Source organism: Trachymyrmex septentrionalis, unplaced genomic scaffold, assembly GCF_001594115.1.
Source record: "Trachymyrmex septentrionalis isolate Tsep2-gDNA-1 unplaced genomic scaffold, Tsep1.0 scaffold24, whole genome shotgun sequence".
NCBI lineage: Eukaryota > Metazoa > Arthropoda > Insecta > Hymenoptera > Formicidae > Trachymyrmex > Trachymyrmex septentrionalis.
Window position 1 is genome coordinate 649,809 of NW_017305397.1, and position 19,770 is coordinate 669,578.

General features: G+C 35.8%; 1 protein-coding gene across 1 annotated transcript in view; it reads right to left on the minus strand.

The window, feature by feature from the left end:
• Positions 1 to 13,758, minus strand: part of LOC108748716 — a 42,081-nt gene extending 28,323 nt beyond the window's left edge. The window contains exons 1-2 of the mRNA XM_018487006.1: positions 13,164 to 13,758; positions 4,692 to 5,280 (exon numbers count right to left, since the gene is read on the minus strand). Of these exons, the coding sequence (XP_018342508.1) occupies positions 4,692 to 4,907 (216 nt within the window). The 5' untranslated portion in view covers positions 4,908 to 5,280; positions 13,164 to 13,758. The remainder of the gene's footprint in view (positions 1 to 4,691; positions 5,281 to 13,163) is intronic.
• Between the last annotated feature and the right edge of the window lie 6,012 nt (positions 13,759 to 19,770).

Genomic DNA, 19,770 nt, shown 5'->3' on the forward strand with positions numbered 1-19,770 from the left:
TTCATGTCTTTATCCCATCCTCGATATATCGTTCGTATTTACGAATAATTCCATAAGCGCAAGCGCACTTTTAATAGCGGTTCATTCAATCTCGTACAGTGGAGAGATTTCTCGTGGAAAGATATATTTTCCTGGATCCCTCGCTGTTTTTCCTGTCGGATCTCTCCGCGGGCAATTTCGCCGGGTACGCTAATTAACTTTTAACAGGAACAAATAGATAACGCGCAGTCGGGTTATAAGCTAAACGACCTCGTTTTTCCCAGGAACGCATGAAGAATTATTTTTCTATTCAAGATAATCAAGGAAAAATGCATAAATAAATATTAACTTTAACTCTTTCCTCATTCCATACACGAATGCTTACTATGTATCTACTACAACTTTATCAATTCTATAAAATAAATTGTTAAATATTAATGTTTTAAATGTAAATTAAATTTAAAAAATTCGAACTTTTCGCAGACTACACTTTTTAAAATTACCGTAAAAAATGGTAAAAAATATTTAGATAGCACGCATATTAAAAATCAAACCGTAACATGTTTAAAAATATCTTTTTTTAAGGTGTCTTATTGTTAAATTCATTCAGGCATACAAATTCTTGTATGTTCTGTTGTTTAAATATTATCAAAATTTGGATCAAAGTTATTCCATTTTACAGTATTATCTCCAATCACTTTCTCTCTCTTTCTATTATTATTATTATTTTTATTACCATTACCATTTTTATTAGTTTTTTTTTTGGTATAAAAATTATTATACATTGCAAACAATTAGTTTGTGATACAAGTATATCTTGTCTTGGCGCTTGAGAGGATCTTTATCCAAAAGCACTCAATAATAGCGGCGATATTTATCTATCTATCTCTCTCTCTTTTCTTTATAAATTATACATAATACATTGTGGATATACCAAGAGAAGACAATGCTAAAGAGCGAAATAACTATCCGCAAACTCTCGTTAATTATCGTTGTTCGAATGTCAGGCAATGCGAGAGAGTACGATTGTACTTTCGCTTATTGCCCGCGAAATGTACATTGATCATCCGCGAAACGGCTGAGGTGAGGCGATTAATCAGACCACGATAGACGTCGCGAGGATACCTTCTCGGTAAAGTCGATGCCGCAGACATCGCCACTAACGAAACACATGTCAGCGCGCGTTAAGTCGCAAACCCCCAGAGAACCAGTGCGACACCTCTCGTTAATCACCAGCACGTCGAGCGTGATGGATTAAAATCAGCGACGCATCCCTACGTGCCACTTTCTTTCTTCGCGAATCATTCCCCCCTTCGATCAGACGGTCCCAAAGGTACAAGTTTTTGCGGATATGAGTTTACGCCAACATTACACGAGTCACTAACTGGCATACTTTTTATGTTTACTCTTTGAAAAAGTGCATAAAAAGTTTTTCAGATTAAATAGCTGTGTTTTACTTCAAAGAAAGAGTTTCTGTTGATTCCAAATTTTAATGAAAAAAAATCTTGAAAGTTTAATTTAAAAAGACGTAGAGATAAAATTGTACAAATGTTAAAAATATATTTAAGTACAATGTAGCCTTCACATTTTCATATATCTATCTAATACTTGATCAGACGTCATGTGATATCGCTTCTATTAAATTTGTTAATTATTATTTTAAAAGAAAAAGCAATTTCTAGAAAATCTCTTGTTATTCAACAACTTTCTCAGAAAGTTTACTCTCTGTTCTCATAAATTATCAATCGACCCTAACATTTTCGTCTCTGTGATCACAGAGATGCCTCCTACGTTTTAGCTCGCATTAAAGTATCGAAGGGCGCGTAAAAATAACTGCGGCATTATCGTCAATGACATATTGACGAGGAAAAGAACACTGCGTCGATACCTATGGTCTAGAATTATTATTAGCTCTACGACTATTGTGGGAATTACATTGTTTTACGCTAGGATTTACGTTACGAGAGAGTTATGAGGAAGTTAGTAAATCAATTGTTGAGACGTAAGATAATATTATGTTAGTCGAAGTAATAATCTATGTTGGTTCAGTGAGATAACTCTCGTAATCAGATATTTCATAAATAAAGGTACATCACGTGTTACCAAAACTATTAGATCTTTTATATCTTTAAAAAAAGAACCTTAAATTAACAATATAACGAACAACCGTATCTTCATCGTCGAGAACAATTATGAGTGTATAGTGAGCTGTAAAACCTAAGTACAAGACAATATCTCAGGAATCCACTTATACTTTGTCTTCGAAATACTGCAAGAACGGCATTTGGAATTTGGGAAGAATATCTTAGCGAAATGGGAATTTACCCGCGTTCTCATATTTCTGGCTCTGGGATAACTCTTAGATTCTCCATTTTCGGAGCATCCGCGTAATGTCTAAGATTGATGCGTGAGATGTACCGGAAGGAGAAAGCATATTCGAGAAAATGAGCGAGCGAGAAAATAGGAAATCTGTCCGAAAAGCCACGCGAAGAGCTGGCGCCGCCCGGCGCTTCCGTTATCATTGAAATTTCCGACAAGTGATAAGCATCGCGAATTTTGTTTTCCGTAATAGACCGACGATCGACCAGACAGCTGCCAAAATTCCTTCTTTTACTAGCTGGCATTATTTTCTCCCTGAGGCGGTTAAAAAACCTGATTTATCCACATTGTTCGAAGAGAGGGAATCTCTTTACGCGCAGCTACAAAGAATTGACGAAAAAATAATACGAAGCAAGAGCGGAAGATGACACGAGTAAGCCGACTTCGAGTAATAAATGACCATGATGAATAATAACTCGGTTATTGAAAGAAAATTCCAGCCGTAGTTTCTCAACTTGCAATATTAGTCTAGTTCCCCGGATAAGGTCCTTCCTTCGTTTCTTCTCCGAGGAGACTCGCCTCCTTTCCCTCTCACCGACCACTTTACTATGCTTTCTTTATTCCGCAAAGCCACGTCTGCGTAATGGCTATTCAGATATCGAATCGATTTATTTCCCAGGAGGCATACGGAAACTTCGGCCATCTCTGCGGTGAACTTGGAATAGCTATCTTCCTCTCTTTCTCTCTTTCTTTCATTCCTCTATCTATCTCGCTTCTGCAGTGCACTTTGGAGTCCCCGAGATCTTGGACTTGCCATAGAGCGTGAAATGTTCATTGGGTCACATTCGTTTCGCTAAACTTTTATCGTCACGTTTTGTCTAAATCTTCGAAATCGACCGTTAAACCGAACATAGAGAACTCGAACGAGATAAATTTGTGTGTTGAGATAAATAGAGAATTTATTTATATATTTGAATATTTAATGATTTTTTTATAAATCATAATTTAATATATGTCTTATAAATAAATAATAACTGTATGTATATTTATTGTTATTAGACCTAGTAACGATAATATTAATAATAACACTATGATGTAAGCTACAGTTAATAATTAACATTATGTCAGTTCATCATCGGAGAATTCAGTTTATACGTAACAATCAAACGTTTTAAAAGCGTCTTTCAGGAAATTCGATGTAATCGAGCAATGGATAGACGGTTTAATTATACGGATAAATGGATGGATAGATGGAGAGTTAGTTTCATTAGATAGATAAATGGATATGTGGATAGATTTATACCTAGTTAGGTCAATTATCGAAGAGATTCCGATATAATGCTATCAGAACGATTGCTTCTCACAAATGTGATTAAAATCACATCCAATTAAGAAAAGCGGACGGAAAAGTCGATAACCGACGGAAAGACCAAGCGATTGAATGAATGGTATCATTTTCATGAAAGTTGTATTTTCTTACATGTTAATACGATTTAAAAAATTATCAGAGTAATGAATAATATAAAAAATTCTAATCGTGTATTCTTTGCAGACCAACATTTTCTGTTGCTACTTAAACAATTTTCTATAAAATACTCACAAAATTATCACTGTTACAATATTTTTGGTGTTTTGATGAAATTATCACTGTTCAATATTTTTGATACGTACAAATGTTGAAACGTAAGAAACGATTAGTATAACTTTCGAGTCTGTAATTGAATAAGATGGATATTAAGAAGAGATATTTTTATCGATTTTTTGTAAATCGATCAAAAGTAAATCAATCGTATTTTATCAAAATTAACGCTGAAACTTGAACTTAACTCTGTACTTATCTCTCATATATGTATGTATAGTAATATGAACGGGTTACTAGGACGTGTACATTAAGTCTTCGAGAGGAACTACTCGGGAGAATAGTTTAAGTGCCTTTCTAGAGAAAGCTCATCAAGACGCTCGTCAAATAATTAATGCTCCCCTCCGCAGAGAGATAGAGCACTTTAAGATTCACTTCGACGCGTCTTCAAAGAACGCGACTTGCCAATATTTTCGCAAAAGAATTTTCGCAATGTTAATTATCCTAATTTTTTAAATGTACTAAAATGTAATACAAAACATCATCAGCTGTTTTATTAAATTGATCGATCGTTAAAGAAATACAAAATATCAAAACCCATTATAAAAATGTTAATAATAATCAAATAAGAAATTAAATAAAAGGATTTTTTTTTTAATGTTGTCTAATAATACATTTCATTGGAATTTACGAATTTTATTTGAAACAAATCTCAATGGCAAATTTTTTAAGGGATACGATGAAGCGTAATTGACAATAAGCAGATCGAATTTTCTGTATCGCAAAATAAAATTGTGATGGCAAACTATCTAACCTTATTCGGGTATCCATTGTATCTGAGCAGCTTCTTGCAACACTTGCCACGGTTCTCATAGTAGAACATCTGCACCATGTCCGCACGATCGGTCGCGCCGCTGACGGTGAACGGCGCCCTCGACGACGAAGGCGGTTGTTGTTGCTGTTGCTGTTGCTGCTGGGCCGACGATTGCCGACGCCCCAGTGGCACGCACGGGCACCACCCCGAGACCATCACACCGATCGGGCCCGTCGCCGGCCCGATTCGCCCGATCTAACCCAAAGCCTTCGAATTCTCTTCGCTTCTTCGTTTCTTCGAAGATCACTTCGTCCCGTTGAAGACAAGTCTCTTCATCGTGTCCCTCTTCACCTCCTCGCGAAGTAAACCCCTCTGTACTTTCAACCTCGCGAGATTCTTACGGAAATCTCGTTAGAAATCTGGCAATTGTAGTGATGAAGTTACTCGTCGTGGCTTTGTTAGCGCATCATAAAGCTTTTGTAAGAGGAACAAATTTGAAGTGATGGCGGCGGTAGTTGTCACGTAGAGATATTTGGCAACGAGTCTTGTACTACTTGTCGGTGCGTTTGGCAGCGAGCACTCTAGAAATCTGGAAAAAAAGAAACATAATTAAAAATAACTGTGCTAGATAATTCAGCGAATGGATTTATTCTTTTTAACCATACATTCTTATTTCTGTCTTTAAACTTAACATATATATTGTATATATATATATATATTTGTTTTATTTTGAAAACATAAATGTAGCAAACTGCAGGTAAACAGCAGAAGAGAAATATAAATTGTCAGTCATGAATTAAACGCACTTCGGTGTTCGTGCTATATGTTATTGCTTTCCATAGGAAAGAAACTAACATTTATATGTCATCGAAATTGAAAGCACTGCCTTTTACTACAAACGAAGTATTCATGAAACACAGCAAAGCTTAATTCTGAATTGGGTCAATTAAATCCGAATTCTCTCGCGAATATTGGGACGAAATTGCGGAGCGTGGCGAACGTCAAGGAGGGAGCGAGAATCCTGCCAGACTATCTGTGTGGAGCTGTCGTTCATTCTACCACGAATGTCGTTCGTGCTTTTCAGACTTTCGAAGAAATCTGTCCGATTAAATTCGAGTGCATGTCGTTGCGAATTACGGTCGGATCCATTACCGCGCCAAAAAAGCATGCCCTCCGTAAATCAACGGCCGTTAGATTTGCCGTTCGATCTCGTGACTTAAATTAACGACTGCTGCAAAAAGCGCGGCAGGTTGATAAATTGGTAGATGGATGGATAGACGCTGTAGACGGATGAATTTCCTTCTGCCATAGATTCCCTAAGGACGACCTGAGATAAATAGATATAATTTATTTAGATCTTAAGGGGCGGGTCCCGTAAGATACGAGAACAGGAAACTAGAACGAAATACGTAAGATTGGTGATAGCATTCGCAAATAAATGTATTCTGCATTGTAACTAATTTTTTAAAAGGTAATATTAAAAAATAATTACGACTAACTTTAATGAAATAATGCATTTATATTGCGTCTAGAATTCTTTTCGGAAGATATACGAAAAGATCCGATCGTTACTATTAGTAGAAAAGCAGTCTTTTAATTAACACAATATTTTAATAATATCTCATATACGTAATGATATGCCAATCATTCGACATAGCGGAGCCATTCGAGAAATTGTCAGTGGAGACGTACGTTTTATTTCCTGACAAAACAAAACGAACGCAACGCAAACTGACTAAAGTAGACGATAGAGCGAGGGGATGAGAGGAAGAGGAGTTGGTGAAGCCGTAAAGATGAGAAAAACAACATAGGAATTTGCAATTCATGAGAAACGTCGTCGTCGTCGTCGTCGTCGTCGTCGTCGTCGTCGTTCTCGTCCTCGTCGTCGTCGTCGTCGTCGGCCGTGCGTTAGTCACAGAATGCGCGACCTAATTTAAGAATGGAAAATTTGCGCCGTGTCTCCTCTACTCTTGGGTAATAAACGCGTCGCATACTGTGCAAACATCATTCGACTTACAGAAAATAGCGAGAAGAATTTCCACCTTCCACTTCCTTCAACAAAAGATCGACAATAGTTCCACCAAAGAATCCGCCTTTCCCCATTTTAGCGGAATTTGGAATTGAAAAATGTGCACTGTTTCCTTAATATTATGTAGAAAGATGTAGGACTTATATTTAACCCTTAATACGCACGATGTTTTTCGATGGTTTTAGGTTACTCGCGTCCCGGATTAATTTTCATTACTTTTCCAAGCACATAAAATTATTGAGTCTTACATATACTTCAACATCTTTAGAAAATATTTATAGAGTTGTGTATTAAGCAAAGGAAAGAATAGAAAGAGAATGGAGGTTATTTAATCAAGTGTTCCTGGTATTTCAAAGAAAAGAAATGCGTAGGATACAAATGACTTAGTCGTGTGTACTAAGAGTTAAGCTTGGCATAAAAAAAGTATTAGAAATCAAAGGTAAAAATGAGAGGAATACAAAGTAAAATGTTCATTAAAAGAAAATGGCGAATGAATCCAGTGGAAAAAAAAAAATACTATTACAGAGATGTCTCTGAATCACCCCGTAGAGTCTGCAGTCGCATTAAGTCCGGAAGATTAATCGAGTCATGATTTATACGTATTTCCGGCGAAGGTGCGAAGACGCCCCTTTCGCGTTCTCCAAGACAAAGCCGAACGCACTTCGCACAGACTCACTCGTACTTTCCGCAGTTTCCTCGAGTTTTGAATCTAATTCCTGTCCGACCTCGTAATACGGGTCGTCGAGGTGGCTAGAGGACGCGTGATAAGTTTGCTTTACGATTGTGCCAGATGACGTTGAGTCAAGTCCCCTTTAATAAAGCGCAGGCTGTGAGTCGTCCAAGAGCTGCCTCCCGCAAAGATTTCCAGGTCATCCGGTATACATCGTAAAGAGATGTAATAGGTTAAACGTGCAGGATAAGCGAAACGAACGAGGTTAAACGTGGAAATGGAAATTTTCCGGTTACGTCAGTATTAATTGGCATTAAATACAATTAATTTCGTTCACTCTTTATTTCATCTTCTTGTATGTATTATATATCTGAAAAAAGATTGGAAAATTTGAAATAGTATTATACATATAACTGTGTGGATCGATATTTTCGACAGACTCGTTACCAGTATCAACCTCATCAACGAGGTGAACAAGAGGTTGGTGGATTTTTCGAATTCACGAGAGAGGTGTTGAAACGTTAACTAGTATTGGTCGAGGTGTGGGAAACTCCAGGTGATAAACATTTTACTGCTCCCGGTGGATGAAGCGGAAGCGAGCTTCTATATTCATGGAAATCTGCGGATCTCGCGTCATAAGGTTTAAATAAATCTATTGAACAAACGTTTATCGCAAAAACGTGCAACGTGCATTCCCGTGAAAGAATTTTCGAATTTAGAATTAAGCAAGAAATACGAGTTCATGAAGAACGACATTCGACGGATGTATACGAGTGAGTTTCTTTGTAACTCTTGACTTCTCTCCATCCTCCTCTCTTTCTCTCTTTTTCTTTCTCTCCGGGCCCATTCGTCCGTTGATGTAACAATTTTTCACCGTGACATTCCCGGCTTAGAGCTATCCCTCGAGAGTTTAACCTGCTCTCGTTTCTCGTTCCTGGCCGAGTGGTCATAGATTACTCACTAAAGCATAGTGTAATCCCAAGTTCTCGTTATTCTGACATAACGCGCTATGCAAAATGCGGCAGATCGTGCAACGAGACGTGAGCGATGGGTTATTTTGATATCTTAATATACCTTTACAACAGCCATATATTTCTGATAGTAAAATGAACTATCACTGTTGATACTATGACTGCGTAATGATAACTACTGAAAATTATAATTATTATGTCGCTGAGATTGCTTTCACGTGTGCGAGGAAAAAAAATCTAAGTGAAGCAACACTTATTGTGCCAAACTTAATTACCTACTTAATTTTTTTTTAACACTTTCCAAGTTTTTTTTTTGTCTTTCGGTGCCAGGCATTCTATTCTGACGCGATTTTTTTTCTTTCGGTAATACTCTCATATTTATTCATAGTGTTAAAGAGTTAATATCGATCGCTCTTACAGACGAAGTACTCTGTTCTACCGTGAACTAGTTCAATTGAATAAGTTCAGAGCAATTCCTTGTTGCTGTCGTTGCTGTCACTGTGAATTTTCCCTACGATCCGCAACTTTTCGGGACTGGCTGACTAGTTCGGGCGCGGATTTCTGCACGAACGAGCTAAATCGACTCGACCGGTCTCGCCGGAATTGCTTCGTTCGGAGTCTCGCGGAACCGCTAGTAAAATCCACGACGATAGCATCGATTTTTCGATGGCAGGTCGGAGAGAGTTTAATTAAATCGCGGCGCAGGAACTTGTGGACGAGAGGTGACATCGAAGGAACGTAAAACCCGTAAAAACGTAGATTTAACCTCTTCAGCATTGACACTGGATACATCGAAATCGATCTTTGATGCGATTCTCGCGAAAAAAATCCGTAGGATTCAGTATTATCAAATAACGAACGTTTTAAGTTACTGAAACAATTTTACTGTGTTAAGTGACGAAAATACAGATACAAATAATCTGGAAATACATAAAATATATTAATACACCAACAAGAAATGCTCAAGTATCTAAAAATTTAACTAAATACAGATCTGAAAGTAATTTCGTTGGACCATTAAAATAGTTATGTAGAACACTTAAAGTGACTTTTAAACAATGTTACAAAAATGTTTTAACATTTTAGCAATCAGTTTAAGCGTCCAGAACTATTGTGATGGTGTAAAGAAAATTGTTTTCAGATTCGTATCTAAATAAATTTTTAGATATTTCAACAAAACCACATTCTTTCCGTGTAGTAAAAATTTAATATATTAAATAAGATAAATGTTCCAGTTAATGGATAGTTAATGGACAACCAATTTATTGAACAAAGTGGTACAAAATTTTAAATATTAAATGTTTAATGATATATACAATTTTAAATAAATTTGTTATTTATAAAGTTTAATAACAAATTTATTTAAAATATCATTGAAAGCTTAATATTTGAAATGTTTTATCACTTTGTCCAACAATTGGTTCATGCCCATTAATTAATATATTTACCTTACATTTCTAGAAAAATGAAGCTGTAATAAATTTAAATTAACAAGAAAGACATTTACGTAGAAAAGATTAGATTTTAGAAAATTCTCTTTGTAAATGTGTGCTTTGCGGAATTAAAGTGATATATTACAGTGAACATACTTAATTTGACATTATAATCTTGAAAAATGAAATATGCGTTAATAGAATTAAAATACTGACATCGCGAACGTAAACGTTGAAAATGATTAAGTATCGCGATTTTTAATCGCTTGACAGCTCGATAAATTGCAACTAACAAGGGCAAATTCTAGGTTCTCCATATTTAATTCCGGAATTATAGTGGCGGTGAGAAATAAAAGCGCGGAAAAACGGGGCAAGTTATGACATTCGCGCGTCGTATGAGTTTTCGCGTAAAAGTTCGCCGGAACATTTCGCAAGTGTGGCTCGTTGTTACAAACGCGCTTTTTCCGCGCACGTTTATACGGTATGGAAAGTGCGCTCGTTAAATCTCGTTGCCGGTGCTCCGGATGAGGACGCGCGTTCCCTTTTGTAAGTTCGACGAGTAGTTTTGTAACAAGCGGTGCCGTCGTGAGTGCAGTCACGTGCGTGCAAGCTCGTTTCCGGACTTTATAAAACTCCCGCGATAATTATCGTGGCAAATAAACAGTCGCCAGTCGGCATGCCCGACGTACGGAAGTTAACGTAAACTCACGAGGGACAATCGCACATGTGTACTCGTGTTTAAGCGACAGCAGGGAGCGAACGAGCACGTGCGCACGGAAAGCCCTCCGAGAACTTTAATAAGCTAGCTTTTCGCCAAACGGAGGAAAAATTAAAAAACCGAAGAAATGTAGATACATACTCCTGAAATGAAAATTTCTAAAATTGAATCAATGCAAATAGCATTAATTAAATTAATGTCAGCTTCGTTAACGAAGCATTTTAAGATTAAGGTACTACACTAACAAAATTTCTGGTTGAAACTGGACGAATCAGAATTTTCTGGTTAAATTTATTATATAGAATTTTAGTTGAGATAACCGGTGTTCTAGTTGATATAGTATTTCTAGTTATCTTAATTAGAAATCTAGTAGATTTGTCTAGAAAATTTTGATTTGTTCATTTTCCAGAATTGTTATTTAATCCAACTAGAATTATTATTTAATCCAGCCAGAATTATTATTTAATCCAACTAGAATTATTATTTGATCTAATCATTTTTTTCAATACAGTGTAATCTCTCAGTACTCGATCAACGATGTTAAGTCATTAAACAAATATATATAATGGGGTTCGAAAGAATCTATCAGTGAAAAATGTAAAAAAGCCCATCAGAGCCTACATCAGCTATTCGGATGCACAGAAATTCTTTATTTTTCGTGTGATGTAACAAAACAACTAAAATATACGTTTCAACCCTTCAATTCGGGTCCTTATCAATATAAAATATAAATCGAAATCACATAATTAATGCAAATTCCAAGTTGATGATTTCCAACACATTAGTTTGTTCTTCTTTCTCCAAATGCCAAATTAGATAAAGAAAAACCGAAGTCATATGCATTGCATCACTACGTAGAATCACATCGCCCATCAAATTGTCAGATTTGATGTAAGCGTTTTCTCGCGGCTTCAGGAAAAGTGACACTTGTAGTGTCGACAGTCAGAGATGCAATGAGCGATGTGATTCTACGTAGTGATGCAATGCATATGACTTCGGATTTTCTTTATCTAATTTGGCATTTGGATAAAGAAGAACGAACCAATTGTCGGGAATCATCAACTTGGAATTTGCGTTAATTATGTGATTTCGATTTATATTTCATATTGATAAGGACCCGAATTGAAGGATTGAAACGTATATTTTAATAGTTTTCTTACATTCACCCGAAAAATCAAGAATTTTTGTGCATCCGAATAGCTGATGTAGGCTCTGATGAGCTTTTTTACATTTTTCACTGTTAAGTCATTAGTTTTAGCTATAATTGAGGACTGGAATAACATCGATTAATTCGCTAAACGCGCGAAAAGTTTGCGGAAAAAATTTCACTCGTCGATACGCATTTCCCTTGGCCTCGCCACGAGTAATAAAGGCGCTTAACGGAGCCGTACGTATCATATGCACCTGCAACATCCCCGGCCGACAGTTTGATGTATGGGACCGCGGCGATGCGCACGCGGGCGACACGAGCAAAAAGTCTCTCCGCGCCGTAATCCCTCTTCGTTCTCCGGGAAATCTCATTACGGAAAAGTTTGAGGCAAGGCTCTCCGCGTCGCGTCGTGTCGCATCGCATCGTGTTGCACAGGGTGGATGGAGAATCACCCTCTAACGTACAGGAGTTGTCTAGGAGTGCGTGGAGATAGCGAATGCGGAAGGAGAGAATGAGAGAAAATATTCTTGTAACCACACACACACACACACACACACACACATTGTCGGACAGGCAACTTCCGCGATATCTCTTCAACGAGATGCCATGGTGAATTTAAACTTGTTGCGACCCTTACAGCAATGAGACTGTTGCTTTATTAAATTTAAAATTCTTGGATTGATAGTATGATTCATTCATAAGTTTTTTTTTTTCAGGATAATAATAAGTGACTTTCCTCTTAAGATTTCTGTGTAATCTTCTACCGGAGATAACTTTTCGTGGTATTTTTAAAACATTGATACATTGGAACTTCTTGCGGCTTTAAATAATTATATGGTCGAAATTATTTTTTTCTTTTTTGGGGAAGTTAGTATATAAATCTAAACTATTTTAATCGTACATGAAAATGTTATTTATTTATGAATAATTTGCTTACTTGATGATAGGAAAATTAATGAATCGAAAGTTAATTTTTAAATTTATAGAAAAGAATAAAATATGTATTTCCATAATTTGTTAAATTGTGTAAAAGATTGAGGTTGCATAGTGTATTCAATCAATTGTATAAAACATTTATGCACTACAGTGCAATAGTATGTTTTGTATGTTTAATTGAATATACTATGCAACCTCTGTCTTTTATACAGTTTAAAAATTTCTGTTAACCTATCCAAATTATCTCGATTTATTTTACAAATAATTTTTACGGACATCTCTAAAAAAATTACTGAAGATTATGTACGATGTATAGACAAATGATTTTGTATCATTCTAGTTTTATGAGATAAAAATTTGTAAATTTTATTCAGAATAAGAATATTTTTCTTGTAATGTTAAAATAGTTTTTATTTCTAAGAGAATGTTCAGAATTATTAATGCTACATCCAATTTGGATAATTCAGAGTAGTTCTTAAACTGATTGTACATACATAATATCGCCCAGGGATACTTTTATTTTTTAACCCAAATAATAAAACAATAAAATTCCTCGGAAACGCACCTTCGTTGAGCTGATTCTTCGATCAAAGTCGAAATCGTCGAATCCAAAAGTGAGCGTTCTTCGTTACTCCGGTTTGTATTGAAGCTGCTCCAACTTTGAAGGCAGGAAAGCCGACTGACGTACACTACGTGTAACTAGGGCCGCCGGATATTACATCCCGAATTTCCGGCGGTCTTAATCTTCCTTCCATGCGCTCGAAACATCCTCCCTTCCATATATCTTAAAAAGGATCGCGAAGCATCTGTCGAAGGAGCAGGAGAAGTACTGTCAGATAACTGGCACGAGTAAGACGACAAGAGACAATGAGAGAGAGAGAAAGAGAGAGAGAGAGAGAGAGAGAGAGAGAGAGACAAAAAAGGAGAATGGTAAGGGAACGAAGAGACTGTTATCCAATCCGGTAGTATTGGCCGTTCCTTCAGGACGAGTTTGAACGACAAGAGGAAGGAGGGAAGCCGCGCACACTACACCGGATGGACCGGGTGGACGTAGGTCGCGTGTTTCAGTCGACGTGCGGACGCGGACTAAAGCTCTCGACGGACGGACGGGCGCTCGTCGTCGCGTCGCGTCGGCTCGCGCGACGGCGAGAAGCGGCGGCGCTTCCTCTTCCCTCGTGGTCGTCGCCCGTACGGCGCAGGGCTGACTGAGGAAGGCCGTGGCGCCGAGCGTCGCGACGCATCGCACCGCGCCGCACCGCGCCGCCGGAGCCAACCCTCGGACCTACGTTCCTTCGTGTGTGCCCGAGCCGTGCCGATCTCACACTCTCTCGCCGGAAAATTTTCGTCTGTGAAAGATAATCATTTCGTTAAAGAAGAACTCATGAGTGTCCTAGAAGAGTACAATTTAAAATCATGTCAATATTACAACCGAGCGAAAAACGTTCAATGAGTATTTCATAGTCAGTTCATAAGAAGCACGTTTGAATTTTTAAATTAATTATTTGCGAATGCATATTTTGAAAAATTAAAAAGAAAATAACTGTAATGGTTATTTATTATCTGATATTGCAGTATTTTAATATTTTTTCGAAACATATGAGACACTTTATATAATGAAATTTTTTTTATTTTTATATAAATAACCAATGGGTTTACACATTGCAGATATTATTTTTTGTTTGGTTATGTAAAATAATTATTTTAGTTTTTGTGAAAACATAATATATATTCTCTGTGTCTCTATTTTTAATTAAATTTTTAATCAATTTTATTGCATTATTATACCAACTTTTTATTAATTAACTGTTATATAGTGACAAATTATAAAGAGATTGCTGGTTTCAGCCTGTAATTATTCGCCGCTGATTTTATCAATTTAATATTACATTTCAATTTTACTTTTGTGTTCTATAATCGAAATCGTTCTCAATGGTCCATATAAAAGACAAATACAAATTCTGATAATACAAATATATATTTAAAACATTTTTCTGTAACTTTTTAACTCTATGGTTTTTTAATATTAAAAGTGTAGATATTTTTTATATTTTTAATTATGTTATAAATTTTATTCAATATTACTTTTATATTATTCATTATATTTTTAATTAAACTCTGAAAATGCATTTTTCTCTGGATCTCTCGAAAGAGAAAGAAAGAACATTTATGAGCAAAACAAATAGCTTTTTAAAATCTCTGTATTCGAAATCTACGCTCTTATCAACAGAAATTAATTAGAAAGAAGAATTACTACGAAATATAATACGAAAAGGATGGACGAACGCGAGCGTCTAATTTAAAATCCCATTTATCTACTGTTATTATAACGTCGCATAACCACCATCCGCCGTCGCATTAACTACCGTATCATACTTCATAGTAAGAATGACAATCCACGGGATCTCCTGCAGGATCACGATGCTGCAATTGCCAAGATACCAGCCACAATTCGCGTGGCTCGAAAGGTATATTAATAAGCGGTACCCAGGACAGGAACTAGCATCTCCTTCTCCACTTTCCTTTCCACTCTTTGTGCTTCTATCTCACCACCGCTTTTTCCCCGTTTCACCCTCTGTGTACCGTGTACGCGCGTATATACGTGTCTTGACGGTATTCTTCTCCGGGACCCAGAATATCACCATTCCTCTCGCTTCCTCAATTCTCTCCGACTTCTCTCTTATTTTCTGGAAAGGAAAACGAGCACGAGAGTCGGGCACACCGTGTCGGCAAGCATCGTCTCTACGAGTCACTTCTTTGATATCTATCTATCGTTTGTTCGTCTCTTTTACTTTTTTGTTTCTCTCTTTTTCTCTCTCTCTCTTTCATTCGTAGCGTTACTCTCGTTTATATCTTATATTTTGCTCTTGGGTGCTCGACGTTAAAACGGACGTCTAACTTTGAGTCGCCGAGATGTCGGAAAACACGTCCGACCATTTTTACGTCCATCACGATCTCGTAACCCATTTGAAATATCATACGTATCTGGAAACGACGTCGCTCTATATTTCCTCCATAAAGCGCAAAAATTTCCTTATAAAGAGTGGAAATAAAAAGTAGGAGAAATTTTGACACGACGCAAAATGATGAGACTTTCTTGTTTCCGATCGTAAATCGTATCGAATGGGAACAGAGGTTTTCGAACGAAAAATAGAGTGCATAGTAAGGCGGAAACTTTCCACTGCTTTTTTTCTATCATATTTCTTCTGATAGTGATGATTTTTGTATTACCGATGTACCATGGTCTGATATGAATGCCTGTCGATTAATCGCAGGTAATCTTGACTTACGACAATTATTGGCATTATATCGCTTGCGACATGGACGCATTTCGATCCCTGGTGGTTTGTTCCGACCGCTGGACACGTGTATCTCTTATGCACGGGAACACGATACGTGAGCCGCGTGGAGATGCCAAGGAGCTTTCGAAGTAACCGGAAGAATAAATATTTCAGGAGATAGGTCGTGAGGCGCGAGTATCTCATTTTTTCGCGCGACCGCGAGACGCGAACTGGGACGATCGGATCATTTATTTTAAGAATTGATCGTCCTTTGCCGGTCATCGACATCCTAGAGAAGGACTCCGCGACGAGTGATGTATTCCATGATGAAATACGTGAAACTTCCGCAAGAAGTCGGTTTAATGTATCAAAAAGTACGTGGAAAATTGAGAAAGAAAAATAAGATGACGAATTATTAATTTTTCTAAGCTCATAACAGACGACGAGTTGAATTTATTAAAAGCTTTAGATAATAACAAATTATCTTTTGTAGTTTGATTTAATATGTCTACAAAAGTAAATAATATAGTAATAAATATGTTTTAGATACACATCTGTTTTAGATACATGGTATGTAATTTTTTTAATTTTATGAAGGATGACATAATTATAGTAAATACTTTTACTTTCTTTATAAAATCACAATATAGTACAGCTATAAAGAACGTATCAAATAATATACTCGTACTAATATTTTCATTTTTTATAACATTTGTATTAAATGAATAAATAAATACAATGACTGCGGGTAAGATACTTTTCAGTGATGAGCAAGATGATGAGATATTTGTGTGCATTATAAATAATATATTTGTCACTATGCATTATAAATAACTACGTTAAATTTGTTCTTCAGTATTGGTCCCTTATGTAAGTTTATATTCATATGTAATTTACTCATCTTTTTTATTTTTATTTTTCTTTAATCGCGTTTTTATATCATAATACCAAAATAATGTAAGAAATTTATTATAATAAAATAAATCTTTTTAATTGTAAAAAAGTACATTTTTAACTTGACTTTTGTAATCTTATCCACTACTGAAAATCATTTTACTCGTATAAGGACAAGATGAAATTAACATCTCCTTAAAAAATATTATATAAATTTCAATTTATTTTACAATTTTTAATTTTTATAAATGATGACCAAGGCTTTAGTGAATCTGAAAAAAATATTCCATTCTTTTTATGTCATCACAGAAGTTAGAAAAAATCAACAAACCTTAAGATCTTCATGTTACCTTCCATTTTCTTACGCATAGACTTGCATAGTAATAAGAAGACACACACATACACACACACACACATTTCTGAAATTGTCATTTCGATTTAGAAAGAATGAAATAGCTTGAATCGTATCATTCTTTTTCTCTCTTTCTTTGTAAAATATCAAGTTGAAAAGAGATGCTAATAAGATTCTTTCTAACGGATCACAGATGCTAAGATCAGGGAATGTGCAGTTTATATTTATTACATCTAGGATTGTACGCATCTCTCTTTATTTTTTTTCAAAGTTAATCTTGCATTTTCGAGTCTTGTAAATTAGTCGCGCTTGATTCTAATGTGGAAGAGATCCTTTCGTCTTTGTATCACGAGTCCGTGAATCGGATTAGGGCGAACTCGAAAGATTTGAGAGACGATATTGTTGGGAGCCGACAGAGAAGCGGAAGCTAGACCGGATATAGAGTTCCGTGGTAGCCAACGTGCACGCACGCACGTTGACTCGTACATACACGTCACACAGTGCCACGCACTGTGCAGCTTTATGCCCTTCATCCTCTTTGTTCGCTTTTATTCTTGCTCCCTGTGATACGAAGTGAATTAGAGTGTCCGGAGCAAGTGCTCGAATTGCATTTCCAGCAATACGGGGGAGATCGCTATCATCGCTGTTCAAAAGTTACTGTCGATTTGTGCGCGCATCGCGGTTGAGAAAGTAAACTAAAGTGTATATACTGTTAAGATGATATTTCGACGACGCAATCCGTTATCAACCAGTGGCAGCCACATCGAACTTCGATACACTTACTCCGCAAACGAATAGTGTTCGCCGAGATTTGATCTTCCATGTTTCTGTGAATTTTATCTTAAAAAATTTCTCTTAATTGTTTTTTTCTACAATTGGATCTTAGTGCATCTTTCGTTCCTATAATGGAACAATTTCGTTTTTGAAGAATATAAATAGAAATATTAATTTATTTTAACTTACTCTATCGACAGATCTTTGAAAAAAGAGAGAGACGCGAATAACGATAAGATATAAAATTAAATAAATGTTTATTAAACTTAATCAGCGTAACATATTCATTAATTAACATCAATGTGGCTTTACATGTAGTACTATATGAAAGTAACAGCAAGTACAGCAAGTGCGCAGAAGCAAATAGACCACGATGTAATATTGATCGTTAGTTAACGGTGTAAACATTATTTATAATGATCATCATAACAACTACGAAAGAGTATAATATATTGTGAGATTACTAATAACTGATCATTTAATTAATAACAGAATTAATAACGTGATATGAAAAGGAAGTGTATACTAATTGTCACTGCAATCGATAATTTATTATACTAACGTCTCGTCGATAATATTTATTATTGAAAAAATTCTTATTACACGAGAGAATAATAATAATTTACGTGAAAATTTATAAAATGACTAGAATATTTTTATAATAATGTACGTACATCCATATTTCTTTAATCAATCATCAAATTAGTCAGTTAGAACTAATGCCTGATTTATGCTTCGGTCTTAATCATAAAACACTCTTAACCATAAAATCCTGAAATTCAGCCAATGAAATACAGATTTCAATTAGGACTAATTAGAATTGGCAGCCTTATTGGCTGAATTTTAGGATTTTAGGGTTAAGACCAAAGCATAAATTAATTGATTCTAATTATACAAGTATGATTTTAATCTCAACAAAAACATGAGCATATAAGTTTTCTTCAGAATTACTAAAAGTTGATTAAACTTTGACGATAGCGAGCTATAAATGGCGTAACAATTAATTTTCACGCAATTTTTCGTTCTTATGCACTCGGCACTGCAATTTCTTGCAACGTAATATGCACACCGCATGCACTATCTATCATTTTTATTACGACTACTTCTGGTGTATCCTCCTTCACATTTACGTATGTACGTAGTCGGCAGATGCAGGAGGATCTAACTTTTTTGCAACGCTAGCGAACAAAACTCCTCGCTGTCGTGAGACTTTTTTCCCTCCCGTTAACGTTATTAGTGCGTTTCGAGTTCGCGAGATACAACGGCTGAGCGAACACAGAGTTGCCTCAACCATTTGAAATTAAATGGCCTAGAGCCATTCAACATCGGCTTTTAAAATGTTCGCGCAAAAGTTCAGTCCGCTGAAAAAGAGTTTATTTAATTCAAACCCACATATATACACACGCACAATTTTTTTTATTATTGCAATTGAATTATTGTGTGCAATTATTAATGAATAAAAATTGTATGTTTTCTTTTCTTTTAAGATTTAATCAAAGGACTTTTTATATAAACTTTTTATATAATCAATTAAATTAATTGCAATTAAATTACAACAGATAATCCTTAGAGTCTGCTGATAATTTACATTTACTGGACATAGATTTTAAGTTATATTTACAAGGGAACCACACGAGGTGTTAAATTTTGATATTAATGACACTCTGTATCCATATAAGTTACATAAAAAGATGAATTTAAAAAATATTAGTTGCGATGGAAAAACGATTTAAGGAGTGAACTCACCCCTTATAAGTAACGCAAGCTTTAGCTTTTTTCGTTGTGTCTGAAAAACTATTCAACATATCAAAAAAATGTTTCATCCAAAACTTTTTTACAATAAAATTGCCTCTGTTTATCCACGTCAATATTTT